This window comes from Bradysia coprophila, unplaced genomic scaffold (assembly GCF_014529535.1).
Source record: "Bradysia coprophila strain Holo2 unplaced genomic scaffold, BU_Bcop_v1 contig_70, whole genome shotgun sequence".
Lineage (NCBI taxonomy): Eukaryota > Metazoa > Arthropoda > Insecta > Diptera > Sciaridae > Bradysia > Bradysia coprophila.
Window position 1 is genome coordinate 2688346 of NW_023503941.1, and position 26095 is coordinate 2714440.

Consider the following 26095-nt stretch of genomic DNA (forward strand, 5'->3'; position numbering starts at 1 on the left):
TTTTTGGTTGGAGTTTCCTCGTTACCTACGGAAACTGGTGGGAGTGTCAAAAATATTATGGAGAGTGATTTCACTTGACTAAAGTAGGAAAAAGTCATCAAAGTATTCCTTTAAATTAAAATTGGTCACATAAGCCTTGAAATCAGTATAAATACAAGGTTTTGTATGGAAGAAGGATCAGAATAAACACAACTACTGAACGGGCAACATGCCCTAAGTAACGAGTTTTTCTCATAGTAGATTTACTGGCACATGCGTGTTGGGGACAATATCCCTCCAGTACAAGTAGAAACAGTGGAACCATCGATGCAGCGGCCGACGAACAAAGAAGAATTTGTTAAAATTCTTGAAACTTTAAGTGTAACACGATACATACTTTGTGTAGTCTACACACAAACATAGGAATTTGCGCATTTCCTTTCAAGCACTGTTCTTCATACAAACCAATATGCATACAATGCAAATCACATATTTCATATTCCAACATTCCAGAGGTGACCACAACGTTTTTCAGACGTGCATGTTGTGTTTTTTGCCGTTTTTCTGCACAAATCGAAAACATCGATTCGCCATACCATTTTCGAAAACATAAACAAAGTGACAGTTCGAATGAGAAAAGTCCTATTTTCTCCCCACGGGAGAGAAAGTGCTGCACTTTTCTCACTAGAAGCCATTTTTATTTTTATTTATTTATTCTTACGTCAACCACAATAAGCTACATGACTACAATTTTTTCTCGTTTAAAAACAATCAACCATTCCAAGCATGAAACAATACAATAAAATAATTCCAAAATGAAAATTAAATTAAAACGAAAACACTTCAAGAAGTTAACGACATCAACCCTGATCGAGCGATGAGGCAAGTGAGTGGAGATTGAATTGATCCAGCAGCACAGATGGTAGCATCGCTGATCTAACACAGTTCCGAAATATGTCCCTTGACATCGAACGATTGTACGTCTGGGAGAAGCAGTTGAACATCCTCACAATACTGTTTATAGGCTCATGTTGACCATAATCCGTTCGGTGGTACTCAACAATTCCGTTCGGTGGTACGCAACAATAAGGAACTCATGCCTCCGAAAAGTCCTGTTCGGATGATTAATTCTCAATTTCGAAGCTAATGACGGCGCACGTAAACGGCCGCTCAGCAGATCAAAAACGAATAGAACGTTCTGTCGGGTGAATAACTCTAGAGTAGGCGTATTGCATGTTTTCCGTCTTGCCTTACCTTTATGTGACACCATCATGATAGGTAAATCTAATTATTCCTTCAACTAACACAATACTAACCTCGCTGCTGCAGTAAGTTTGTGATGCAGCGATGCAGCGGCCGACGCTTTTTTTAAATTCAAAATTTTACCGAAAACTGACAATAGTTGGCATAGGTCTCCAGAACCCGATATTGAATTTTTTGTTAAATTTTTTTCCTCGCTCTTATCTGAACGAAGTCAAATTCAACAAAAAATGTTTTCGTTTTCTAAACATAAGCAAATGGAATTAGAAACAGTAGTTGATCATTCGTCGTCAGTCTGTGAATGATGAATTACTTATTAAAGTTTATTGCGGCCTGCATTGCGCTACAAATATTACTGACCGTTGAGTGTTGCCGTATCAAAAGAGAGGTCAACGAACATGGCCTTTTCGTTCCCAAATTAGAACGGATAACCATACCACCCGGGAAGCTAATCGATCCAACCGTTCCATTTCATCAAACGGTACCACAAACTGTTCACGCCCAAGAGATACCGATGTACAACATTCTAACGAACGTCCTTGACCAAATTCCAGTTGTAACCTACATCGACCCACAGTTCAATTTTCACGGTAAATTCAAGGAGAAATACAATTTTCGCCTAAATAGATTTTCGCCGGCGCACAGCCGGCAAATTCTTTATGCATTGGAGCTTCAAAGTGATGCAAGTACGTCGCACCAGTCACATTTAGACACGCATGCATATTGGTGTCCCCAGGGTAAATTCATTGACATTCCAATTCATCCAGTCAAGACTGGTGATGCGAAATACCTCTTCACACCGACGTTCAGTGGCTGCGCCTTGGTGGTCGATCTAATTGAAAAAACGGTCAATGGAAAAAAGGTAAAAATGTATCGTGTCTATCATGTCCAGGGCGGCAAAGAAGATGCTGAGTACAATCGTTTGACCTATCACGGATATGGAATGGTCACATCGATGGAATACATACACTATGGCTACTTCCGGCCAGACATATCAAATCAAAATTTGCACATAAACAATGTGATCGGGTCAGCATTTATGGCATACAATGACGACCAGAAAAAATGGATTCTGTTCCACCAGAGTCAATTCGGTCCGCATGGGTATTTGGTGGTTTCGAAAATATTTCATGCAAACCATCTGAAACAAATCACTGCAGCAATACCGGAGGGTACGATAGTCGCTAAATCGAATCTACTGTCGGTAAGATCGGCCTTAGGCGAAACTGCGGACTGTGGAATCGAACCACATCATGGAGCAGCTGTGCGAAAGGAAATGCATGATGTAGTGGCACTGAGCGATTTCGTTTGTAACATTGAAAAGGAAATCAGTGACGGGAAGATAGTTGTGTATTTTAGGTGCAGAAGGTTTATCTGAAAGGGCGGGACATTCGAAGAATTTCTGATTTCTGATCATGACAATCGATTTCTTAGAAATATCAGATTTCTCTCTCAGGCTAAGTGCTGCAAATAAAATGGAAAAGAGAAATTTGTTCGGGAAATAAAATCCAATTTGAAGAAGAATTAGAAAATGCGTTTTGTTTCTACTTTTTCTTTTTAAGGACAAATTGGTGTGGCGAGCTGGGCGTGCTTCAGAAAACGGTTGGTAAGTTATACAATTTAAAAAAATAAATATTTTCTTGAGTCAGGGTCTTACGACACATAGGGAACAACAGCCGGACATTCGATATTTTTAACGTTGCGAATGGGCTCGAATATCTACGAGTAAGTGTCACGTGGAAAGCGAATGAAGGATATATCATTTGAATACTTCGTCTTTTACTTGCTACTTGCGTGTTATGGTCTAAGAATATAGTTTCTTTTGGCCATAAACACATAGTGAACAAGAACACTTATTTGAGAGTTAGAAACTTGATTTCACCACGCGTGGTTCAACTTCGTTCCAGATTCACGTGCCGTTGAATCTCTACAAGATAAAATGCCACCAAAAGAGAATTGGTTCTGTCCTTATACAGGATTTTGTTGACAGTATCTCGTTCTAAGTTTCGAATTATTGATTGAAGAATCCCGTGTAGATTCAAGTCGTTGCGTTCTTGACCAGAACGTTTTTGCAAACGTGAATCACAATGGTTGCCCAATACTCATGGATTAACATATTAGAAACCCACCACCAACTAAAGAGATGGCGAAGGCAAGGGTGCCAGAGGTGCCAGAGCACCGCATGACGTTTCAGTCAATCAATAAACATTCAATATTCCGAAGGTACAAAACTTTATTTTACCTGGAAAACACACTAATTCCAGGGGTGGTGTTATCTAATACGCAGAAAAAATCAAATTCAAACGAAAACACCAGAACAAACAAACAGAGCATAATTGCTCTTCCCTTTCCCATGGGTCGCGTGAAGCGAAAGTGGAGATGAAATGCTGTTTCGACCTCCGGATACAGTGGCGGGCAGAGGTTAGCGTGGTCTAACCATCTTCAGTCGTTTCCACTGGTCCGTTACACGAGACAGCAGTAAATGTTTTGATTGAACTAGTAATTTGAAAATTTACAATAAAAGTTCTGTCACCTTTCGATGGAAATTTTGAAACTTAGTGAGAAGCTACTACGAAAACGTACCCACAAAACGTAGCACAACAAAGAGAAAATTCATTTCAATCTAAAAACAAAGACGGAACAAAAACCTAATGGAAAAACAAACTAAAACTGACTCACCCACCAGCTCACGCACGGATCATCTTACTCGCTTCCACAGAAAATTCATTCGCCTTCACACGTAAACCACTCAAATTTCACACAGTCATTCAAGTTTACGATATTTTTAACGTTGCTGATTGGCAACGGGCCACTTAAACAGCTAAAGAGATCTAACAAACAACGACAAGACAACTGGTTACAACACAAAACCAATCATTGAAAAAACAAACAGAGTTTCAATACTCTTCCCTTGCCCATGGTTCACGTTAAGTGAATTAGCTGGGGAAAAAAGCTGTTTCGACCTCGAAAACTAGCGGCGGTCCAAAAGTCAGAGTGGGCTGACTATCTTCAGTTGTTTCCGCTAGCCTCTTACACAAGACAGCAGCAAAGCTTTCCATGAACTAATGTAGGATAATTTGCATTGAGACATTGCCATCTGCTGATGGAAACTTGGGAAATTGTGGAAAGCTGCTTAGGAATTACAATAAAAACGCAGCAAAAAAACATAAAAGAATTGAGCCTGAGCTCCAAAAACAAAAGTGAAAACTGTTCACGTACTCACGATTCTCACGCAACTCATCCAATCATCAACTTTCTGCATTCCGATCCCAATGAATTCGTCATTAAAAAACTGCCAAAAGAACCAGACAACGGAAAGAAACAGTCAACGCGCACTCGATCAACTTCGTCTGATTACAGATTGCATATGCAACGGGCAAATCCACGACTGATTATAGGTTGCAAATGCAACGGGCAAATCCAACGGACTTTAGGTTGCATACGCAACGGAAAAATCGTTGACGGTACGATCACAGCATCGCAGGACATCATTGCAGAAAAGCGAAAGCAAGAAACAAGAAAAACTCAACATCTCCTCTGTACTTACTTTGCAATTCAGCCGTCATTCCGCAATTCAGCCGTCATTCCAACATTCACTCTGTTATTCGTTCGCCATTCCATTATTCCAACATCCATTATGTAATTCGTTCGCCAATTCCACCAGCAATAATCCATTTTCACCAATTTTAACGGTAAATTTGAATTTAGGAGAAACAATGACTGAGAGAAAAACCTCCGGTAACGTGAAAACTCAATTTCCACAGGCAACTGCAACAACTTCGAATTGGGTTTTCACATTCAGTTCGGGGTCATTCAAGTTTACGATATTTTTAACGTTGCTGATTGGCAACGGGCCACTTAAACAGCTAAAGAGATCTAACAAACAACGACAAGACAACTGGTTACAACACAAAACCAATCATTGAAAAAACAAACAGAGTTTCAATACTCTTCCCTTGCCCATGGTTCACGTTAAGTGAATTAGCTGGGGAAAAAAGCTGTTTCGACCTCGAAAACTAGCGGCGGTCCAAAAGTCAGAGTGGGCTGACTATCTTCAGTTGTTTCCGCTAGCCTCTTACACAAGACAGCAGCAAAGCTTTCCATGAACTAATGTAGGATAATTTGCATTGAGACATTGCCATCTGCTGATGGAAACTTGGGAAATTGTGGAAAGCTGCTTAGGAATTACAATAAAAACGCAGCAAAAAAACATAAAAGAATTGAGCCTGAGCTCCAAAAACAAAAGTGAAAACTGTTCACGTACTCACGATTCTCACGCAACTCATCCAATCATCAACTTTCTGCATTCCGATCCCAATGACCGCCGCTAGTTTTCGAGGTCGAAACAGCTTTTTTCCCCAGCTAATTCACTTAACGTGAACCATGGGCAAGGGAAGAGTATTGAAACTCTGTTTGTTTTTTCAATGATTGGTTTTGTGTTGTAACCAGTTGTCTTGTCGTTGTTTGTTAGATCTCTTTAGCTGTTTAAGTGGCCCGTTGCCAATCAGCAACGTTAAAAATATCGTAAACTTGAAGAAACCAGAAACCGTAAAAACCATCGATATAATAAACGGTAGATAAGTAATGTCAAACTAACATTATGCGGAAAGATCACAGGGATGTATGTGTAACGTAACTTACGTTTTGAGAAAGCGCGCGAAATAATGTCATGCAAATATTTGAAAATAATTGAAACTCTGCATTTTTCAATTTCCTTTTTCTCTCGTTTTGTGTTGTGATTCGTATTTTTTGCACTTGTATGTGTGCTATATTTCCGAAATTTCGTTCTTCGTGACTCATTATCTACATTATATTATATCAATGGTAAAAACACACAAACTCAAAACATTTGTAAAATTGTAGTCAGGCATGAGCGCCGCCGAAAATAAGCCGCCGATCAAGCCGCCGCCGGCCATTTTTGAGCAAGCCGCGCCGCAGCCGAGCCGGTGCCAAAAACACGGCTCAAGCCGGCTTGAAACGGCTGGAAAATGAAATAAAGATTTCGAAAGGTGAATGGGTGAAATAATTTTGAAAACCGAGATTCCTGTTGATCCTAAGCAGCTAAGCACTTTTCGAATTTTTTTTACAAAATTAAGAAAATTTTGAAAATTTTCTTGAATTTTCATGAATTTTCCAGAATGGTATATTACGTTTTCGCTTCTAAGTTTGTTGTTTTGGCAAGTATGACCTTTGCGGAACGAGCCGAAGGCGCACAATCAGTTAATTCACAAATTTGAGAAAACTTTATCGATCTTTGCGAATTTTCTCGATTTTTTTTTCTTTTCAATTTTTACTTGATTTTCGTGAGCTTTCGATTTCTTATCGAAAACCATTTTCTTAATGAGTTAAATGAGTGTACCGGAGCATGATTTTCCATTTAGTTCAAGTTTTGAGGCAATAAAACTTGACGTGTTAGTGAACCTTAGACTTAGAGACTTGCTTGTAACAAGACCAGTTCCACTTGCACTTTGAACAACCTAATCTACCTACATTTTCGCTTTCCGTACAATTTCATTTTCATGCTTACTAGTTCATTTTCCATGAATTTATCGAAACGTTTTTATTTTGAAAAAAAGTTAAAAGAAACCTCCAGCCGAGCCGTTTTAAGCCGGCTCAAGCCGACTTTTTCGCCGCCGCCGAGAAATTTTTTTCGGCTAGCCGCCGCCGAGGTTTCTCCGTCGGCGCTCATGCCTGATTGTAGTTGCAAAATTAGTTGTAAACGTAGTTTTCCAGGATAAAGGATCCAAAATTTCATGATTTCTCAATAATCTCTGACACCCTAGTTTATTATCCTGATCCTGAACAGGGTTGGAAGTGGCACAGGTTTTTGGTTTCTCAGCGATTTCATGAAGGAACTGCATTTGTCAAGTAAAAAAGGAAGAATTACAGAGCAGTATAGTCCTGGCTTCTTTCTTCCGCTCCCAATTCTAGAACTCAAAGATTTTTTTTTGATTTTGATTTTTTTTCTAGAACTGTGGGATTGTGAGGGACAACTCAGTTTTTTTGGATTCTCTTCTGGACTATAGGTACGATTAGTATAGTAGTTGGTTGGTTCCTAAAATTCGATCATTAGGCTTTTGAGATCCTGGAAAATCCTGAAGTTCTTGATCCGGGAGATACTGAGCCATGGGGAATTTGTCTCATTTCGGATAAAATTTTGGGTTCCGTATCGTATTAGACTGTGGACGTGCATATGTCACGGTTCCCCTCAACCGAAATAAAGTTTTATTTTTGGGTACCCAAAAAATGAGTGTTGATATGGATGAAGGGACCCCTAAGGACTATAAAACAGGTTTCCTTCACTCCAGGTCTGCTGATCTCCCCATAGTAAAATTTTCAAAATTCGTTTTTTTGAGGCATCTGTGGTAGGTTTTCAATCTTTTTTAGCTTATATTAAGATCCCTGACCTCAGAAACAGCTCAGTGAGTCCGTCAATGAATTTTATGGAAGAGACTTTTTTTTTAAATAATTTATTCAAAGCCGCAACACTATTTTTTTTTAAATTTCGTCGATTCCGTTCTGCGACTCATAAATCGACTGCAAACCATTGACTAACATCTACAAACAAGTTCGGAATGTGGCTTAAACTAATCTACAGATATCTAAACTTAAATACAAAGAAAGAAAATTTGCCAAAAAAATGTTTTGTGGTCGTTGCAGTATGTCAAACTTCGCCAATGCTGATTTTTCTTACTTTTTTCTCAAGAAAAGAACCTTCGAAAGTAAATAAAATGTTATCGGAGTGTTTTAAAAGTCGCAATTTGACGTTTGAAGTAAATACAAACGAACACAAACGCTCACACAATTAAATAAATTATATTAAACTTTCCTAAATTGTATTTACTCTTTAGTATGCCGAACTTCGAAACTTAAAATGGAAGGAAATTCGGTAACTTTTATTAAAATTCAAATTAAATATGTTGCTTCGAACCAATAAAACTGAAAAAACCTTGTAAACCTTTGACAAATTTACTTAATTACCTCTAGAGTGTAATATTAGTATACCGGGAAGTACTCTCACTCCATCTTTTTGATTTTTATGTTAAGCCAAATTCAAATGAGTCCCTTTAATATGTGGTAACTCCAGGAATATTTTACTAACCGTTTTTTGAATAATCCGAGATAATTTCACTCTTTGCTGGATGATTTGAAATTTACATGAAAATGTAATTTCTTTGTTTAATTGATTAAACTTAGAAATGTGATCTTTAGACTCGTATTCTGTTTCTTGTTTTAGTGTCCATGATCCATTCAGCTTATTTAAACACTCCCATAACATTTTATTTACTTTCGAAGGTTCTTTTCTTGGGAAAAAAGTAAGAAAAATCAGCATCGGCGAAGTTTGACATACTGCAACGACCACAAAACATTTTTTTGGCAAATTTTCTTTCTTTGTATTTAAGTTTAGACATCTGTAGATTAGTTTAAGCCACATTCCGAACTTGTTTGTAGATGTTAGTCAATGGTTTGCAGTCGATTTATGAGTCGCAGAACGGAATCGACGAAATTTAAAAAAAAAAGTGTTGCGGCTATGAATGCATTATTTTTCTCTTCCATAAAATTCATTGACGGACTCACTGAGCTGTTTCTGAGCTCAGGGATCTTAATATAAGCTAAAAAAGATTGAAAACCTACCACAGATGCCTCAAAAAAACGAATTTTGAAAATTTTACTATGGGGAGATCAGCAGACCTGGAGTGAAGGAAACCTGTTTTATAGTCCTTAGGGGTCCCTTCATCCATATCAAGACTCATTTTTTGGGTACCCAAAAATAAAACTTTATTTCGGTTGAGGGGAACCGTGATGTACCGATGGTAAAACTTTCAGACCTTGTCGCAAAATGCGCGATTAATATTTTTGATGCGACTGGCATTTCCTCTTTGGATGGCTAAACAAATCCGCTGAATTAATTTTTTCTGGTTTTTTTAGAATGTCATATTTTGATACGTTGTTGCAGAAACAGTACGAAGTAGTGGCTATCACAGTAGACATTTAAAGAAAAAAGTCAATTCCAAAATCAGTCGTCTCCAAATTAAATCGTTTCTAAATCAATTATCGGTTTTTTTTATCATAAAGAAAATATGGACAGAAGAACCCCACCAAAACGAAAAGCAGAAGAAGAAGGAAGCGGTACCGAAGCTAAAAGAAGACGTACATTTTCTCCTCCAGCAACACATGAATTACCGTCAATACAACCACAAGACTCGTCGAGTTCTTCGTCAATTTCAACTGCAACTCATGGCATGCGTGCTGCTAGCTCTGACATCATCACACTGAGTTCTGACGATTCAGATACAGAATCACCGTCAATACAACCACAAGACTCGTCTAGTTCTTCGTCACTATCAACTGTACACAGAACAACTCATGGCATTCGTGCTGCTAGCTCTGACATCATCGTACTAAGTTCTGGAGACGATTCAGAATCAGACTCAAACGACGGTTGCATTGATTTAACAAACGATCCGCCACCAAGTGAATATTTCATTGGGGTAGTAAATGGCATAAATACTCTCCTAAATTATCACAAAGCTTTGGACAATGGATGTGTGATATGCTTGAGCCCCTTGGAACCAGGAGAAATGATAATGCTTCAGTGCGGTCATGCTTTTCATAAAAAATGCCTCACAAAATCAATCAGAAGTGTTGTTGGTTTTTCATGTCCAATGTGCAGAGAAGAAATAATCGAATTTGCAATTAATATCAAATCGACCACGATATTTAAAAGACGATCGGTTGAACAAATTATATATTACTTGCCCGGCATATTACTCAATGATTTTAATAACTATCCATCGACTCCATAATCTATTCAATTGTGACAATTTAACGATGCAATGAAATAAAATTTGAATTAATCCAACGCATGTCAAGCATGAGTGGTACTCTAGAATAGGGTACTGAAACTTGACGGTGTGTCACACAGCCATCAAACACTGTAAAAAAACCATTTCATACAAACTAGTACTCTATTTGACAGCCTTCGGCCTTGATCACTTTTGCCTTTTGCGTGAAGTGCGCTGATTAATTCAATCACAAGGGGAAAACCAAAGTAAATATAGTTGTGATAAAGTGTCACTTGCACGGTTTCGATGGCGGATAACTTTTTTCGTCATTTCAAGAAAATGGCGGCCATCCTGAAATTTCCTATTTTTGATATGTTTGAGATATGTTCCAAGTGCAACGCTTTTCCAAACATTTTGTCAACATTTTGCTTGATTATGCTGTCTGTGGATGACGTTTGACATTTCGATGTTGCACTTGAAACAGTCCTATACCACATGTTGAGAGTAACTGTGCAGTTAAAAGCAACGTTTATGCAACGTATACTGTCAAAATCAAGGTTCTGAGAGAACAGGTTAAGACATTTTCTTGTTGATCACGAAGGTTGTGGAATCAAAATGTTCCACTAGCGTCAACTAGGTTTGGAAAGTTTTACATGACGGTTTCAAGTCAACAAAAAAAATTGTTTTCAATTTGTCTTTTCAAACAATATCGTCTAAATTGTCAAGATTTGTGTTTCACCTGGCTTCGTAAGTGTCAACCTTCGTCAAAAATAACATTAGAACAAAAGGATTCTGTCAATTTTGAGACCAACTGTCAATTTTGAGACGTCGCCCAACCTCAAAAGAGGAAAAGGTGACGCTAGTCCTGTAAAAATTAAACTTCCAAAACATTTGATATCGGTTTTGGTGACGCATTCTGCGCCTCATCAATTTTAACCAGTGTCTATTTTTCGTGAAATTTTAGTGAAATTTCGTTAAATTCGTGAAATTTCGTGAAAATCGTGAAATTTCGTGAAAATTCGTGAAATTGTGTAAATATGTAATAAATTAAGTTACACAAGTTGCTACTTAAAATACACAAAAAACAGCAATATCACAATAAATATTGGAAAAAACGAACTTATGGAATCTTTTTCGTCAACCAACCCACTATTTATCAGGCAGAAAATGTCTGAATACAAACTGAAACGTAAACCAAATTTTCTTTTGACCACACTACTCTTTCAAAGTCTTTTATTTGTGAGAGATTTGCCAGTAAAACTAATTATTATTACCAAGGTTCTGAAAGAACAGGTTAAGACACTTTTAGGTTGATCACTAAGGCGGTGTGATCAAAAATTTTCCTGTAGCGCCAACTAGGTTTGGAAAATTTTCAAACAATATACATGTCTGAATTGTCATGATTTGTGTTTCACCCGCCTTCGTAAGTGTCTTAACCTGTTCTTTCAGAACCTTGATTATTACACCAAACCCTGTATAGAATCAGTCAAAAAAAACCTTGAATAGTAGAGGTGACGCAAGTCTACAGTAATTCACGCCGTGCGGTCGAAATTCAATATCTTTCTAACGCAAGTCTTTTTAAAGCAGCGTCATTTTCATACAAAGATGCGTTGAAATGTATTTTTTGGTTCACTTTTTCATCGACTCGTTCACTTGAAATTCAAATTTTAGGCACACTTACGGCCAAAGTATATAACGTATATAAACACTGAAGGTAATGCAGACCCTCAACGGATCAGAGAAATTATGGATCCAAACTTTCAGGTGATTTCATTTTCGTAAAGTTGTCTAACTTGACTTGTGCAACATGACGGCCCTAAATACTTCCAATTCACCACTAGATGCAACTTGACGCAAACGAATTCAATACGTGTGTAACATGACGGAGCTAAAATTCATCTGAAAGTTTGGATCCGTGTGTAACTGCGGATTTGCATTACCTTCAGTGTTTATATACTTTGCTTACGGCATGAATAGAAAGTGGGTAAAGAAGTTTTTACTAAAAAAGTGTGCCACAAGTGACTTTGTCGGTTCGACTTTGATTGATCGAGAATGTGACGTTTCCATAACACAACTTCTAGCACGATCTTTGAGAAAAGTCCAATTTGGAGGCTTCTGTGATGAGAGCTACCACATAAGATTGTTTGTAGATGTCGTTCAGATGATTCAGATGCCATTAATTTGGGGTTCATTTGTTGCTTATGTGTTTATGCACGACAGAGTAAAGTTAACCAGGCAGTAGCGCTGATTTGACAAGGGACCTGAATAATCTAGTAGTCCAATATTTTCTGCGAAGAAAATGTTTCAATTTATGTCAGTGTTCATTTGAGTTCATTTTCACACAGTGTATTAGGTCCCTTATTTGACGTTTCGAAAATGAACCGCTCCTGCCTGGTTTATTTTACTCTGCCGTGGTTTATGATTACTCAATATTTCGATTTAATGTGAAGTGAGGCCCAATTCAAGTTTATAAGATTTATTGACACGACGTAGGCACAATGCTAGAATTCAAGATATTGTGAACGCCAAACGACGATTGTCTAACGACAAACAGTTACAAAAATATGCTGAACTATTTTCGTTATCTTTCATCATAATGCTACCTCATGTAATAAATTACAATATTGGTAAAATAAGAGAACATCCGACAACTAATCAATGTATGACAATTGAGTTTTCTAAATTTAAATATATTTTTCCTTTCTGAAGGTGATAACAACCTTGTTGTCGAAAGCTAGGCCTATAAAACAAAGATTAACCAGTCCACTTATCAGAATATCTTTTAAAATGGATACAGAACTTGGAAAATAAAGTTATCTACTATTAATGAAGCTAAACATAATATAAAAGAAATTCGTGAAATTTCCTGAAATTCGTGAAATTTCCTGAAATTCGTGAAATAAATTTTCAAAATCGGCACTGATTTTAACCAAGAAAATTTTGGCAAGAAAATATGTCGACGAGAAATTTACCGATGAGATTTTACAACGAAAATTTTGCAGAAACAATTGCGTCACAAAATTTTCTTGGTTAAAATTGATGAGGCGCAAAATGCGTCACCAAAACCGATATAATGTTTCGGAAGTTTTACTTTTACAGGACTTGCGTCACCTTTTCCTCTTTTGAGGTTTTTTGTGGGATTACTGAATGAATATTGATGCGGTGAAATTATGCTTTAAGAAACATTCACTTGCACCGAAGTAGTTCCGAAATAATCATCTCTCGATACTGCCTCTTGTCCCCTAATCATATCCGGAGCGTTAGCGGAGGACTTGACGCAGTCTAACTTCCAAAAAAAGAACGAAGAAAATTTTTTGAGACGCGGCAACTATGTTATATGTTCAGTCTCTACCCTTTGGTCTATATCATCACAAAACCTATTTCATAATATTCTCGCTTTAAATACGAACAAAACGAGCTATCACTCGACTATGTAGGTTTAAAATTGCCGGAGATACATCGTTTTGAAATTGGTCCTTTTTCATACTAAATACACCAAATTGACTTTTTCCAAACAATCAAAATACTTCAACTTACTCTGTATGTTTCTATCTATCTATCTATCTATCTATCTATCTATCTATCTATCTATCTATCTATCTATCTATCTATCTATCTATCTATCTATCTATCTATCTATCTATCTATCTATCTATCTATCTATCTATCTATCTATCTATCTATCTATCCACGGACGATCTCGGAAACTAGTCAGCCAATCTCCATGAAATTTTGCAGGAACCTATGGGTGGGCATAAAAATGAAATTGTGATACGCCATTACCCCAGGAAAAACCAGAATTTTGTTTTATTGGTCTCGAAGTGGTTTCTGAGTGTGGTTTTCGAGGGTCGGGAACGCGTTTTCGGCTGTAGCTTAGCTGTATTGAAACCTACAGAGGCGTGCGATCCATCAAATGAAAGGTATTCGTAACACGATTCGAACAAAAAAATTATTTAAAAAAACCAAATTTTGAGCTACTCGAGCGTAGGATGAAAGGACTAATATTTTTTTGGGTTATGAAAGATAGAGAGTTACTTTCTTCGGCAAAGTCTCAGAGTTTTGCGAGTAGAACAGACGGGCATATGTGAAAAATGTCGAAAGTTGGAAATGGGTGGGTCAATTGGGGTTTTAGAGGTATTTCTTGAATGGTGGCAGATAGAGAGTTACTTTCTTCGTCAAATTTTCGAATTTCGTCAAAATTTCGATTTTCGTCAAATTTTGATTTTCGTCAAATTTCGATTTTCGTCAAATTTCGATTTTCGTCAAATTTTCGATTTTCGTCAAATTTCGATTTTCGTCAAATTTTCGAATTTCGTCAAAATTTCGATTTTCGTCAAATTTCGATTTTCGTCAAATTTTCGATTTTCGTCAAATTTTCGATTTTCGTCAAATTTTCGAATTTCGTCAAATTTTCAAATTTTGCCAAATTTCCGAATTTCTGTTATAAACTGTTATAATAATGTTCAAAATGTTCAGGAACAGACCAGCAAGAAAATTTACCTGCCACTTTGCGACGCAGATTTTTTTGGTAAAATTTTGGTTGTTTCCAGTCAAATTTTTGTTTTGGTAAAAATAATTTGGCAGATGATGAGAAAAACTAAGCCAGCTTGTTTGAACTAAAATTGGGTGTAAAATTTAGTTTTTGCGTAACGAAGCTGAAAGCGTCAACTCTAGCGATATCATTCATTTTAGAAATTGTATTTCAAAGACTGCGTCACACTTTTCTCGAAAAGATTTTTGTTGGGATTGACTATATGAGATGATCCAATTGATGGTCCTTAGTCTTTTCCGATTTAGACCATCACCGTATTTACATTCGTGCCTCGTTCCGATAATTTCTAAACGATTCTGCAAACACTTATGTCGAACGACAACGGTCAAAAGAAAATGAAATGATTTGGTCGGTTCTGATCGCACACCCGTCCGTTCACGGAAATGCTTTGCTCATGTTCGTTAAGATAAATTCATTTATTTCATAGACGATATGGAGGTTAAAACAATCAAAAAAAGAATTATTTCCAATAGACGCGATAGCATTTTCAATGAAGCATACAGAGCTGGTATAAAAATAGAAATTTCACACATTGTCTCCACTTGACTCTCTTCTCTCTTACGCAATGGTTTTGCACTGAAGACGAGGAGAGCTGAGATGATCATTTTGTTGATAATTTGTTCAATATGGTAAAGGAGATATGGTTGGTTGCTTAACGTAGAGTTGATCTAAAAATCGGCAGCAGAATGGTCCATTATTCCACGGATGAACGACGACGACAATCTGTGAAAAAGCAATGTCGGACATGTAGCAAAACGCGCAATGCAAACCAATACACCGACAACACAACACTCACTTCTTCATCATATGATCGTAGATGTAGCTGGGAATGATGGTCAACGTAATGATTTGGCCGCCACCGTCGATGATTTGTGTCACATCTTTGTCCTTCATGCCGACAACATTTTGGCCATTGATTTCGAGGATATTGTGATCGATCAATAGGCCGTTCTTTGCGGCCGTCGAATCTTTGACGATGGACGTAATTTTGCCGCTGCTGAATTGGAATCCGACACGGCCCTTGGAGTCCTTATGCAAAGTGATGGCACGTTCGAATGGTCGATCGCGAACGATGATTGAAATATCGTTTTTCGGACTTTTCTTGAGGAGATCGTGAATCTTGTCCATTGAGTAGCCGGCGACAATTGTACCGTTGATTTGTAGAATCTGAAGGATGTGGAGTGGATGCGTTACAAAAAGGAATTCATTCACCGAAGAGTTTCCCCTACCTGATCTCCGAATCTTAAACCGGCTAATGCGGCTGGACTGTCCTTAACCACAATGGTGACAAACACACCATTACTGATGTCCTTCACTCGCAGACCGACTTTCTTATCGGCACCTTTGCACAGAACCAATTCCCGGATGCCGTTTGTCACTTGGCCCCGCTGTAGTCCAACGGAATTGCCGGACAATGGGGCCACCATTCCACTCAGCTGGGAAAGACCACGTCCAAACTGTAACACCAATTTGAAATCAGAAAATTTCGCGATAAATTAACGGTAAGAAAACGTACCGGCTGCACAGCGTTCTCTAAGTATTCGGGCATGTTTGTACGAATCGTGTCTTCAGACAGATCGAGGCCCATAAATTCGCCCAAATTTGGGTACATAACCAATGATGACGAGTTGTTGGCATTGTTGCTGCTGTTCAGCTCTGGATATGGATTTTGTGTGTAAGCAGGTAGACTGGGCTGCATGGCATGTGTCTGTGCAGCAGCTGCACGGTTTTGTGCTTGGATGATTTTGTCCACCTGCATATCTTCGAGTGATGGATATAGCGACGACATTTTCGAGTTTTGCTGTAAAGATACGAAAGTTGATCGATGTGATTGAGTGGGCCAACTGGCAGAAAGATTTGCGGGAAATTAGTTAGAAAATCTGTGGAAAAAGAGACAAGATCTACTGTCAAATGAACAACAGAATTCTGGTTCGCGTGTCATCAACACACCTCAAGCCTAAGTCGTACTCTAAAGCAGGCATGAGCGCCGCCGAAAAAAAGCCGCCGAAAAAAGCCGCCGCCGGCCATTTTTGAGCAAGCCGCGCCGCAGCCGAGCCGGTGCCAAAAACACGGCTCAAGCCGGCTTGAAACGGCTGGAAAATGAAATAAAGATTTCGAAAGGTGAATGGGTGAAATAATTTTGAAAACCGAGATTCCTGTTGATCCTAAGCAGCTCAAGTACTTTTTGATTTTTTTTTTACAAAATTAAGAAAATTTTGAAAATTTTCTTGAATTTTCATGAATTTTCCAGAATGGTATATTACGTCCTCGCTTCTAAGTTTGTTGTTTTGGCAAGTATGACCTTTGCGGCACGAGCCGAAGGCGCACAATCAGTTAATTCACAAATTTGAGAAAACTTTATCGATCTTTGCGAATTTTCTCGATTTTTTTTCTTTTCAATTTTTACTTACTTGATTTTCGTGAGCTTTCGATTTCTTCTCGAAAACCATTTTCTTAATGAGTTAAATGAGTGTGCCGGAGCATGATTTTCCATTTAGTTCAAGTTTTGAGGCAATAAAACTTGACGTGGTAGTGAACCTTAGACTGAGACTTGCTTGTAACAAGACCAGTTCCACTTGTACTTTGAACAACCTAATCTACCGACATTTTCGCTTTCCGTACAATTTCATTTTCATGCTTACTAGTTCATTTTCCATTTATCGAAACGTTTTTACTTTGAAAAAAAGTTAAAAGGAACCTCCAGCCGAGCCGTTTTAAGCCGGCTCAAGCCGACTTTTTCGCCGCCGCCGAGAAATTTTTTTCGGCTAGCCGCCGCCGAGATTTCTCCGTCGGCGCTCATGCCTGCTCTAAAGAAAGTATTGAAACCTGACCGTATACCATACACATTTTGCTAAACCAATTCATACAAAATGGTACCTCTGTTTGACAGCTGTCACTCGAAGCACTTTTGCTTGAAGTGCGTCGGGGTCAAGCAAAAACTCTGTCATCAACAGCCTTATTTGTGGATCAAGTAGGACATGCTTCGTGTCGTCGTGAAGCTTATATTAGGCTACAACATGAACCACACAAAAATTTCAAAATAAACTTATCGGTAAGGCACAGAAAGTTTCTTAAAATGTAACCGAAAAGACTACTTTAAAAATTGTTTTGTTGCGATTCGAAAAGGTACAGTAACTGCGTCTAGAATTACCATGAATATCAATTCCAATATGGTGAATTTTTGACTGCTATAACTCAGTGACTAGGTGGCCGAGAGTGATAACTTTGACACAGTAGATCTAAGAATTTGTCCATCTACCAAATCCAATGTCAACCGTGGGTCCTACTACGTCCAAAACGGCCGACTTAATCCCGAAAGGGAGTGTTATTTCGAACAGTCCTTCGCAAGAATATGTAAAAAAAACAGCAAGAGAGAGGTGGCGAGTGTCAGGTCTTCGTCTGGTGTAATTACTCCATAAACTGTTGCAACATTTTCACGATCAATTTCCTCTCGAAGAGAAAATAGGTAGGAGTTGGCCCGCGTGTAGAGATAATGTGTTTCCTCTGTATCCAGGACAACGGGAAAAATTCTTTAATGAAAAACCGGATACCAGGAAATCTACCCGGCTTAGCGAGGAGAAATAATGAAAAGAAGAAGAGAAACGGGAAAATTACCAGAAATATGGAAACGGAAAAGGGCTACTTGCAATCGCGATCGAGAATTGATTGAAAAACTAGAAAATCGTAACAATAGCGAAATGAGTGGGGAACGAACAGGAATCAGAAATTTAAATGATTAGATGATAACGGGTGAGTATACGACGGGAAGCGAATCGAGATCTCTTTTAGGAAAATTGAGAAAAAGCCTCGTCATCGAACTGTCATAGCGATCAAACGATCATTCAAATTACTCCAGCTGCACGTACAAATGACTAAACAGAAAGTTTATTCAAATACGAAGTAGTCATCGCGGTACCGTTGATGACCTTAGTGGAAAATCCAAAAACTTAAATGAATTGCAGAAATAACTGAGCGAGTTTTTGTTGAACCCAACCACTCAATGGATAAACAAAATCGTCACACAATTACCGTACCGTTCAGTATAGTGTGGTTCTGACTGTCGACTGAAATGGAGACCAAAGACCCCGCATAAAGTGGGCCACATTTTCACACATCTTTCGTGTGTTTAATGTTTAAGAAAATTGCACGAATGTCGTTCCGATGTTTGTTTGCATTTACTTTACGATCATAACACACGTGCGTGTGTTGGGCTACAATTCCGTTATAACCAAAAACGAAATATGATTATTTCCAAAAGCAAACAACAAAACCGCAAATTTAAATCCAAAATGAGTCATAGAAACCTGATCAATCTCAGCACATGGATTGTTCGATAGAAAAATAGGTAATTTGTTGTACGAGCGAAACATTTACAAATAGAAATCAACACAACCGACTTACTCACACCAGATTATGCGTATACAATTCAGCCAATGCATGGTGGCTTAACGCCGCGAGGTATATTACGCTCAATATTGTGCGATAAGATTAAATCCCCCATGACTCATACGCAATGTCATTCATTTAATGGTCCAATTCGCAAACAATCATAACTTTATCTCCTCTCGATTTGTTGTTTGCGAGGTTGTTTTTGTGACAAATTAAAACCGTTTTGTTGTTATGGTGAACCGAAACGGTATAGTTTCGAGCATAGAAATGCACTCCGCAATGGTCGTTCGAAACGGTTTTACATCAATGTCATTTGGTTACTACGCCTTAAGGCTTAATTTTCACTCATCAAAAAAGTACTTACTCCATCTGACAGACAAAATTGAATTTTTTCAATTTTTGCTTTGTTTACTTGACAGCTCGCTCTCACACGGAGTACACTTTTTGTTGAATGGAAACCATACTTAAGTTCAAAATAAACCCTGTTATAAAACCCGCTTCCCTTGCCCAGTCTATTATCATGTAGAGTGATAGCTGGCCTATCGGACAGAGAGCTGTTTCGGCATCAGAACTCGGTGGTGGCCCTAAGACAGTACAGAAATGTCCATCTTCAGTTGTTCCACCGGTCCCTTCACAAGACAGCAGACGGTAAACTCAAAAGCACGGTGAAAAAACAACTCAAAAGAGCAACCGGTCCAAAATTCCATTCACAATAAGCTCGTCCACCTTTACCTCCATTTTTCCTTTTTCAGTCAGCGTTCAAAATTACTTTCTTTACGGCAGCCAGAATCACAAACGAAAAAACTGATAACACCGAGACCATTGACAATTCTCAATTTCAAAGTCAAAAGTAAACCGATCAGTTTCACCTACACTTAAACTCCAAGGCCCTCTTCCCTACTTTAACAGATTTAAACTTCATTTTCACACATTTTCATTCATTAACATCATTCATCTCCATCCTCATTCATCCACCTTCATTTCCACTTCATTCATTCGTTCGTTCGTTCATTTATGTAAGCACGTTACAAACCTAACGTCTAATTAAAATTTTCGAAATTCCATCCTTTATGTGACACCAATGCGCTCAATTTGATACCAATTCGGTCTCACGTTTCAGGTAGTGTATTAGTAAACTGGTAGTGTTTTCACGGCCGTTTGACTAATATATTTGTACTAGAGTGTGTTATCAGCCCGTGACAATAAGACGAACAACATGTTCGTTTATGTTGTTTGACCCATGTGTGCAGTGCCGCTTTTAGCTTTTGGGCGCCATCGGGCAATTGGAAAAATGGGCGCCAATTTAGTAAAGCTAAATTTTTTTTAAGGACCTCGGGCACCATTTACTTCTGCTCCACTTCGGGCGCCACGGGCATTTGCCCATTTGGCCCATATGGAAAAGGCGGCACTGCATGTGTGTCATGTGTACTGACATGCACGTTTGTGTGGTGAATAAACATTGTAAAACCATTCGATTTTGAACAACGACGAAAGGTGGTAACGGCCACAACGTACACCGAATATTTTATCGGAGTCGACGGATTGAATACCGAAAGCGGACAGTGTACCACACAACCACAAACTGGTAGATTTGTTTAAAGTTGTCAAATGGTGCCGGTGTTTTTTAGTGCGTTGACCTCCCATTCTCATTTCACTTTGTTGTGTCCTCTACAGACATCCAGATATCAGAAGCGCAGATACAAACAACGAAAGTCTCAGACTATGCAACGACGCGAATTTGAGTCTGAAGCAAACGGAAGGGTATGTCATGTCAGTGACGAGACCGTTTATCAACATCATTACCGAGTTACAACAACAAAGCCTGAAGTATAAAACAGTTTATCAATGAGAACACAACGTGTCCGACTGCTGCCCACCCTATTTGGGTATAAAATGTCCTCCCCGCTTACTCACTGCGTTAGAATAAATTTAGTTTGATTTTCGCATGTTGAACCAGTCGGATTTCATGTTATGGTCTTCGGAGGCTCTAAAGAAAGTTAATTTCGTCCCACACAGTTGCGTAACTTAATTCCGCTACTTGAACACACTGTGCATAAAGTTCATGTAGAACAAAGAAATGGGTTTTCACCAAAGAGGCGTTGCATGTTGATAGCATGAGCCACAGCGTTAATTGCTTCATATACTGTCGGAGACACAACAGAAGGGATTTATAGAGAAACGGTGACATGGTACGGACGTGTAGATACCGATTAGGAATGTGTGAGTGAACCACCAATAAAGAAATGTTCGAACGACCAATTGATTGATTAAGCAATAAAATGAAACGAAATCAGAAATGACCTTTCCGTCTGTCATAAGGCGAATGTCTAAGAAATTCGACAGGGCAAAAAAAGTCTCTCCGATACCTTAAACTACTCCGTAAACGCAATAAAAAACCCAAACAATTCCAACGACGATGGAATTTCAATTTCACAACAATTTTCAGTTGCACTTGATCCGGTTAATATGGCTTCTTATGCGTCACACAAAATTCTCGATCAAAACATCAGCAACACACTTCACACAATTAAAAATGATTCTCCAGGTCGACGGAGTTGTTCTTGCAATCAAAATCTTACTTTTTTTTCACTGCAACCAATCGAAACTATTCAACAGAACATCAGCTCTTGTCAGCTGAAAACTAAATTGGAAAAAAACTTAACACAAATAATGCACTTGACTGTCGGAGAACATGAATTTTAATGTTATGGAATTTGTAGTATAGTTGGACAACGACTGACTTCACTTTATATTTATATTCATCAGTCTGTTATCTCTCGTTGATTCACTTTCGGTATTTTTTCGTGTTATGTTGTTGGGAATGGCAATTTTTGTTTATGCGACTGCTCCGAAACGTTGTGTGTGTGTGTAGGTGAATGGGAGTTGAGTGTGAGAGAAAATTGATAATAAAAGCGAAAATTTAGAGCGGCGCATGTGGGGACAGAGGGAAACATTGATATTGGTATCGTTTCCCTCTGTGGTGATATGTATCCAAGGCTGTATACTTTGGGGAGGTCACGCAGATACAGATACGCGGGCTACACACCAGAGTTGATGATAAAATAGCCGATTTCATACAAAAATTCACCTACTCTGATGATTCTCGTCGTCTTGATGATGTGGTGATTTTTTTGTATATGTAAAGTCATCAGAAGTGGTGTGTTCCCGCATAGTTGATATTGACAGATCAAAACAATTTTCGGGGTTTCTCAAAGCATTTTTTCATGTTTCGGGGCTGAAAATGAAGGCAATTTTGGATTTGTTTCTAGGATTTTCCGCCCTTGCATGAAAAATTACATGTCTTGGAAGATTAATTTATCAGGCGGGCGACACACCACGTTTCATACAAAAAATTCACCACCGCCATACAAATTCAATTTTGGTGAATTGGTTTGTATGGAAAAGGTGTGTTCCCGCGTATCTAGTAAAATGGCGATCTGTGTGACCTGCCCAAAGTTTACAGCTTTGCAATAGTCTAAGTCTAAGTCATATACGTAAATAACTAGTGTTCACTAGTGTGTTAAGGTTTGATTTCCACTCAACGGAATACTTTTTTTTGAGTGGAAACCATACTTTAGTCTTGATTTCCACTAACGAAAAAGTTCTCAGTTTACACTTTGAGCAATGGGAAAGAGAAGTGGCTAAACGGATGCATAACGGAGTGGTTTTTTGTAAGTGGAAATCAAGTCTTAAGCTAGGTTCTAGAGTAACAGGTCACACTGGAAAGTTATGTTGGCAAAATTGGAAAAAATCAATTTTTTATGCCAAATACTGCGAAAGTTTGTATTTTCGGTCCTCAAATGGTGACCGAAAGTAAAAAAAATGCAGGCCTTGGGCCGAAAGTAAATGTCACTGTCATCATTTTACTTTCGGTCCTCATATGTCTCGAAAACACATGTTCACTTGATTGAAAGTACGCATTGAGTGTAGTGTTGTGTTGACGATTATAGCCAAATATTTTGTGAGCAAGTGAATGTATGTTTACAGTAATTTCATTTGTTAAATTGTTTTTATTTTTATACCAGGGGGCTGCCGCCCCCTGGACCCCGCGCTTTTCGGCATTTTGGTGTTTTTACAGCAAATTTTGTTGATAACTCAACAGTTTAATTAAAATTATGTTTTGTTTCGGACCGAAAATACAAATCTTCCGCAGTATTTGGCATAAAAAATAGTATGCATCACTCGGGGCAAAAGTAAAAAAATTCAAATCGTGTGGTTGCCGCCCTTGCCAGCGGCGCGGGCTGCAAACTTCACACGTTTGAATTTTTTTACTTTCGCCCCTTGTTATGCAATAGTTATTTGTGTATCTGTTTTGGACGTTTGATTTTAGGCAATTTCGCGAGTTGTTACATGCGAAAGTGCCTAAAATCAAACGTCCAAAACAGATACTCAAAAAATTTTTCATGTAAGGGGTCGAAAACCCGAGAAAAATCTCGAAACTCCCTCATTTTCGGCCCCGACACATGAAAAATACTATTGTTTATGCGAATGTGACAGCTTATCTCAATTTGTGAACGGAATTTTGTGTTGACATAACCGAAAAATTGAGCATTTGGAGTTGTTGTGGCCAAGGCTGTAAACTTTGGGGGTGTGACCTTGGTTGTGGCAAATATTTATCATATGTCTAATATCTACAAAAAACGAGGGATTCTTTTGAAATTTGTCTTACCAAAATCGGCCGCATTTTACAGCAGACTCATTTTTATGTTAGTTTTGGCTAGCAAAATCGATCAGAAAAATTCACATAAAAAAACTATTTTTCCTAATCACTCCTCAGGGGCGCCGACTTCTAAGGAAAAGCGAGGCTCGGGCACCACTAGTCGAATGATGAGCACCACTACATCTTTCCAGTTTTACTTGAAAGAGCACCACTACTCCCAGATTCGCTTGTTGTATGAGCACCACTACTCCCAAACACAAGTCGGCGTCCCTGTCACTCCTAATCATTCCAATGACACCAAACATAGATGGCACGATGAATATACCTTTGAAGTGAAAAATTGATACTCTCACTTAATCTACTCGAATAATTCGGTGCCCTGGGTAAAAAGTGTTTTGTAAAAAAAAAAAAAAGTGTTTTACAGCAGCTGGCTTTCCCAAACAACCAAAACTAATAGATAGTAAAGAATTTCTGTGTCATACAGTAAGCATAATAGTGCATGTCACCACCACGAAACGTGTACGTATTTGGTGAATTTTGGCAAATAAATGATGGAAATGATGATTGACAAGTTTGTTCGTTGAAGTAACGACAAGTGAAATTTCCATTTGTCGTCGGCTCATACAGGCTTTTTGCATCATACCAAAAACGATAATTGCCTTGGCATTCACGAATTGTGTGTGTGGTTCCGCTGCATTCGTGGTACTTAGTGCCATCAGTAGGATCTTCATTTATGGAATCAAAATCATTTTTTTCTTTCTTAATTTATCCGAAGATGCGTACGCAGTTCTGTGAGAATTTCTCATGATTCGTTTCACAACTTGTTGACTACAATGGCATCGATTTCATGTAGGTGTAAGCTGGCAACACTATTAGCAAAGGTGGCAAAGATGCGTCAAAAAAAATGGAAAAATGAGAGGGAGAGAAATGAGAAATTGCTATTTCATCGCAAAGTGACGCTCAATTGCCAATATACTGTTGTGTAAGTAACGAGACTGAAGTAGTTCACATATGTCATCGCCAGGTGTTAAAAATCGATCTTAAATTCAATTAACACTTGAGGTACACTGTAGAGAACTTCACTTTTCTATGGAAAAGCAATGGTCACGAGCTGTCATCTAATTTCTCTCTCTCATTTTTTCATATATTTTTGACGTATCGCGATCTTTACTAATAGTGTTGCCAGCCTACACCTAAAGAGCCAATAATAACAAGTTGCGGAATGAATACAATCTTTCACAATTTTCCAATGTAATTTTCTAACGAAACTTTGTACTGACATTTCAAGTATTTCTGGGAAATTACCTGGAAAAACTCCATCTCCAGTACATTCGAAATTGTTGTAAGCATAATTGAAGCATTGTTGATTGCTTATTGGAAAATTGAGCGAACAATCATCTTGGTAACCCTTTTTGACACAATACATAGAATAATATTGTGAGTTGCATTTAGCACTGGATGTGACGATTCCGTTTTTGTCGCATGTCTACATAAGAAAAAGTATAAATAGCGATGCAGATAGTGTGAAAGATGTCTGTGGGCTTTGTGTTTCGTCTTATTTTCTCCCCTCAATAGGCCATGAGAAAATTGTGTTTTCTTGACGACTGGTCGAATGACAATTCTACAATTACATGGCCCTCGCTTCGCTCTAACCGCAAACATCGCTCTTGTTGAATTTTCTATTTTCTTCCTCGGTAAACAGACAGCTATTACGCATGTTAACATACGAAACTGTCTGACCAGGTAGAGCTCTAAATACATTTACTTTTACAATTAGAAAATTACCAACAATGATGTACAATCGTCGGAACATTCGGTTATATTTGCTCGGCTACATTTTCCCCCAATACCTGCTGCTCTGGATGTATGTGCAACAAATTTGCTTTCGTCAATGTAAAAGCCATCAGGCAAAGTCACTCCAATTGTATGACACTGAAACGTAACAACATTTTATGCATTAATACTGTCACAGTTACAGTCTCCAATCACCATTCTACCACTAAAGCGACGGCTACTACTAGTAATGTGCCAACACCTCTGACACTGAGCATTGCGACTGTTTTCAATAAAAATTTCAATTTCTACTAAGCGTTGGATGGGCAGGAACCCTCTTTTTATTGTAACAATGAAATGACGATGGCTTAATTTTACGCATCGCTTTTAACGATTTATTGTCGTCACTGCAGCTATTTTGTTGTTCTCGGAAAAATGTCTTAAACATTTTACAATCAAATTCTGTGAAAAACTAATATAATTTCAGGGCCGTAACTGGAAATGTTAGGCACTCCCAACATTCCAAAACGAAATGTCTGGCTCTCTCTCGGGAACCAAATGGCTGGTAACGTTATAGCATGCATATTTTGAGAGAAAAACATTTCTCTGCATATCAACTGCGCTATTATTATCTAAATTCTATTTCTATTTAAATTGAAAACGGTTGGACTAGAATGAGAATTAATTTTTTTCGCT

At 38.2% G+C, this 26095-nt stretch overlaps 1 protein-coding gene and 1 long non-coding RNA gene across 2 annotated transcripts; both read right to left on the reverse strand.

Moving 5' to 3' along the window:
- Positions 1-14974: 14974 nt before the first annotated feature.
- Positions 14975-21748, reverse strand: LOC119083704 (syntenin-1-like). The gene is made up of 5 exons (XM_037193492.1): positions 21546-21748; positions 16094-16378; positions 15807-16034; positions 15374-15744; positions 14975-15300 (listed from the first exon to the last, which is right to left on the reverse strand). The coding sequence occupies exons 2-5, from the start codon at positions 16364-16366 to the stop codon at positions 15246-15248; spliced, it is 927 nt and encodes a 308-aa protein (XP_037049387.1). The 5' UTR covers positions 16367-16378; positions 21546-21748; the 3' UTR covers positions 14975-15245.
- Positions 21749-24059: 2311 nt separating this feature from the next.
- On the reverse strand, positions 24060-25710 carry LOC119083750. Its single transcript, XR_005088928.1, has 4 exons — positions 25624-25710; positions 25412-25558; positions 24932-25112; positions 24060-24351 (listed from the first exon to the last, which is right to left on the reverse strand). It is a non-coding gene; the product is annotated as an uncharacterized LOC119083750 (long non-coding RNA).
- Between the last annotated feature and the right edge of the window lie 385 nt (positions 25711-26095).

Excerpts from the sequence above, each read along its gene's own strand:
- LOC119083704 (XM_037193492.1), bottom strand. The coding sequence starts at position 16,366 with ATGTCGTCGCTATATCCATCACTCGAAGATATGCAGGTGGACAAAATC. Across the intron at positions 16,035-16,093 it reads TAGAGAACGCTGTGCAGCCG|TTTGGACGTGGTCTTTCCCA; the intron begins GTACGTTTTCTT and ends TTGGTGTTACAG. Across the intron at positions 15,745-15,806 it reads GTTTAAGATTCGGAGATCAG|ATTCTACAAATCAACGGTAC; the intron begins GTAGGGGAAACT and ends CACATCCTTCAG.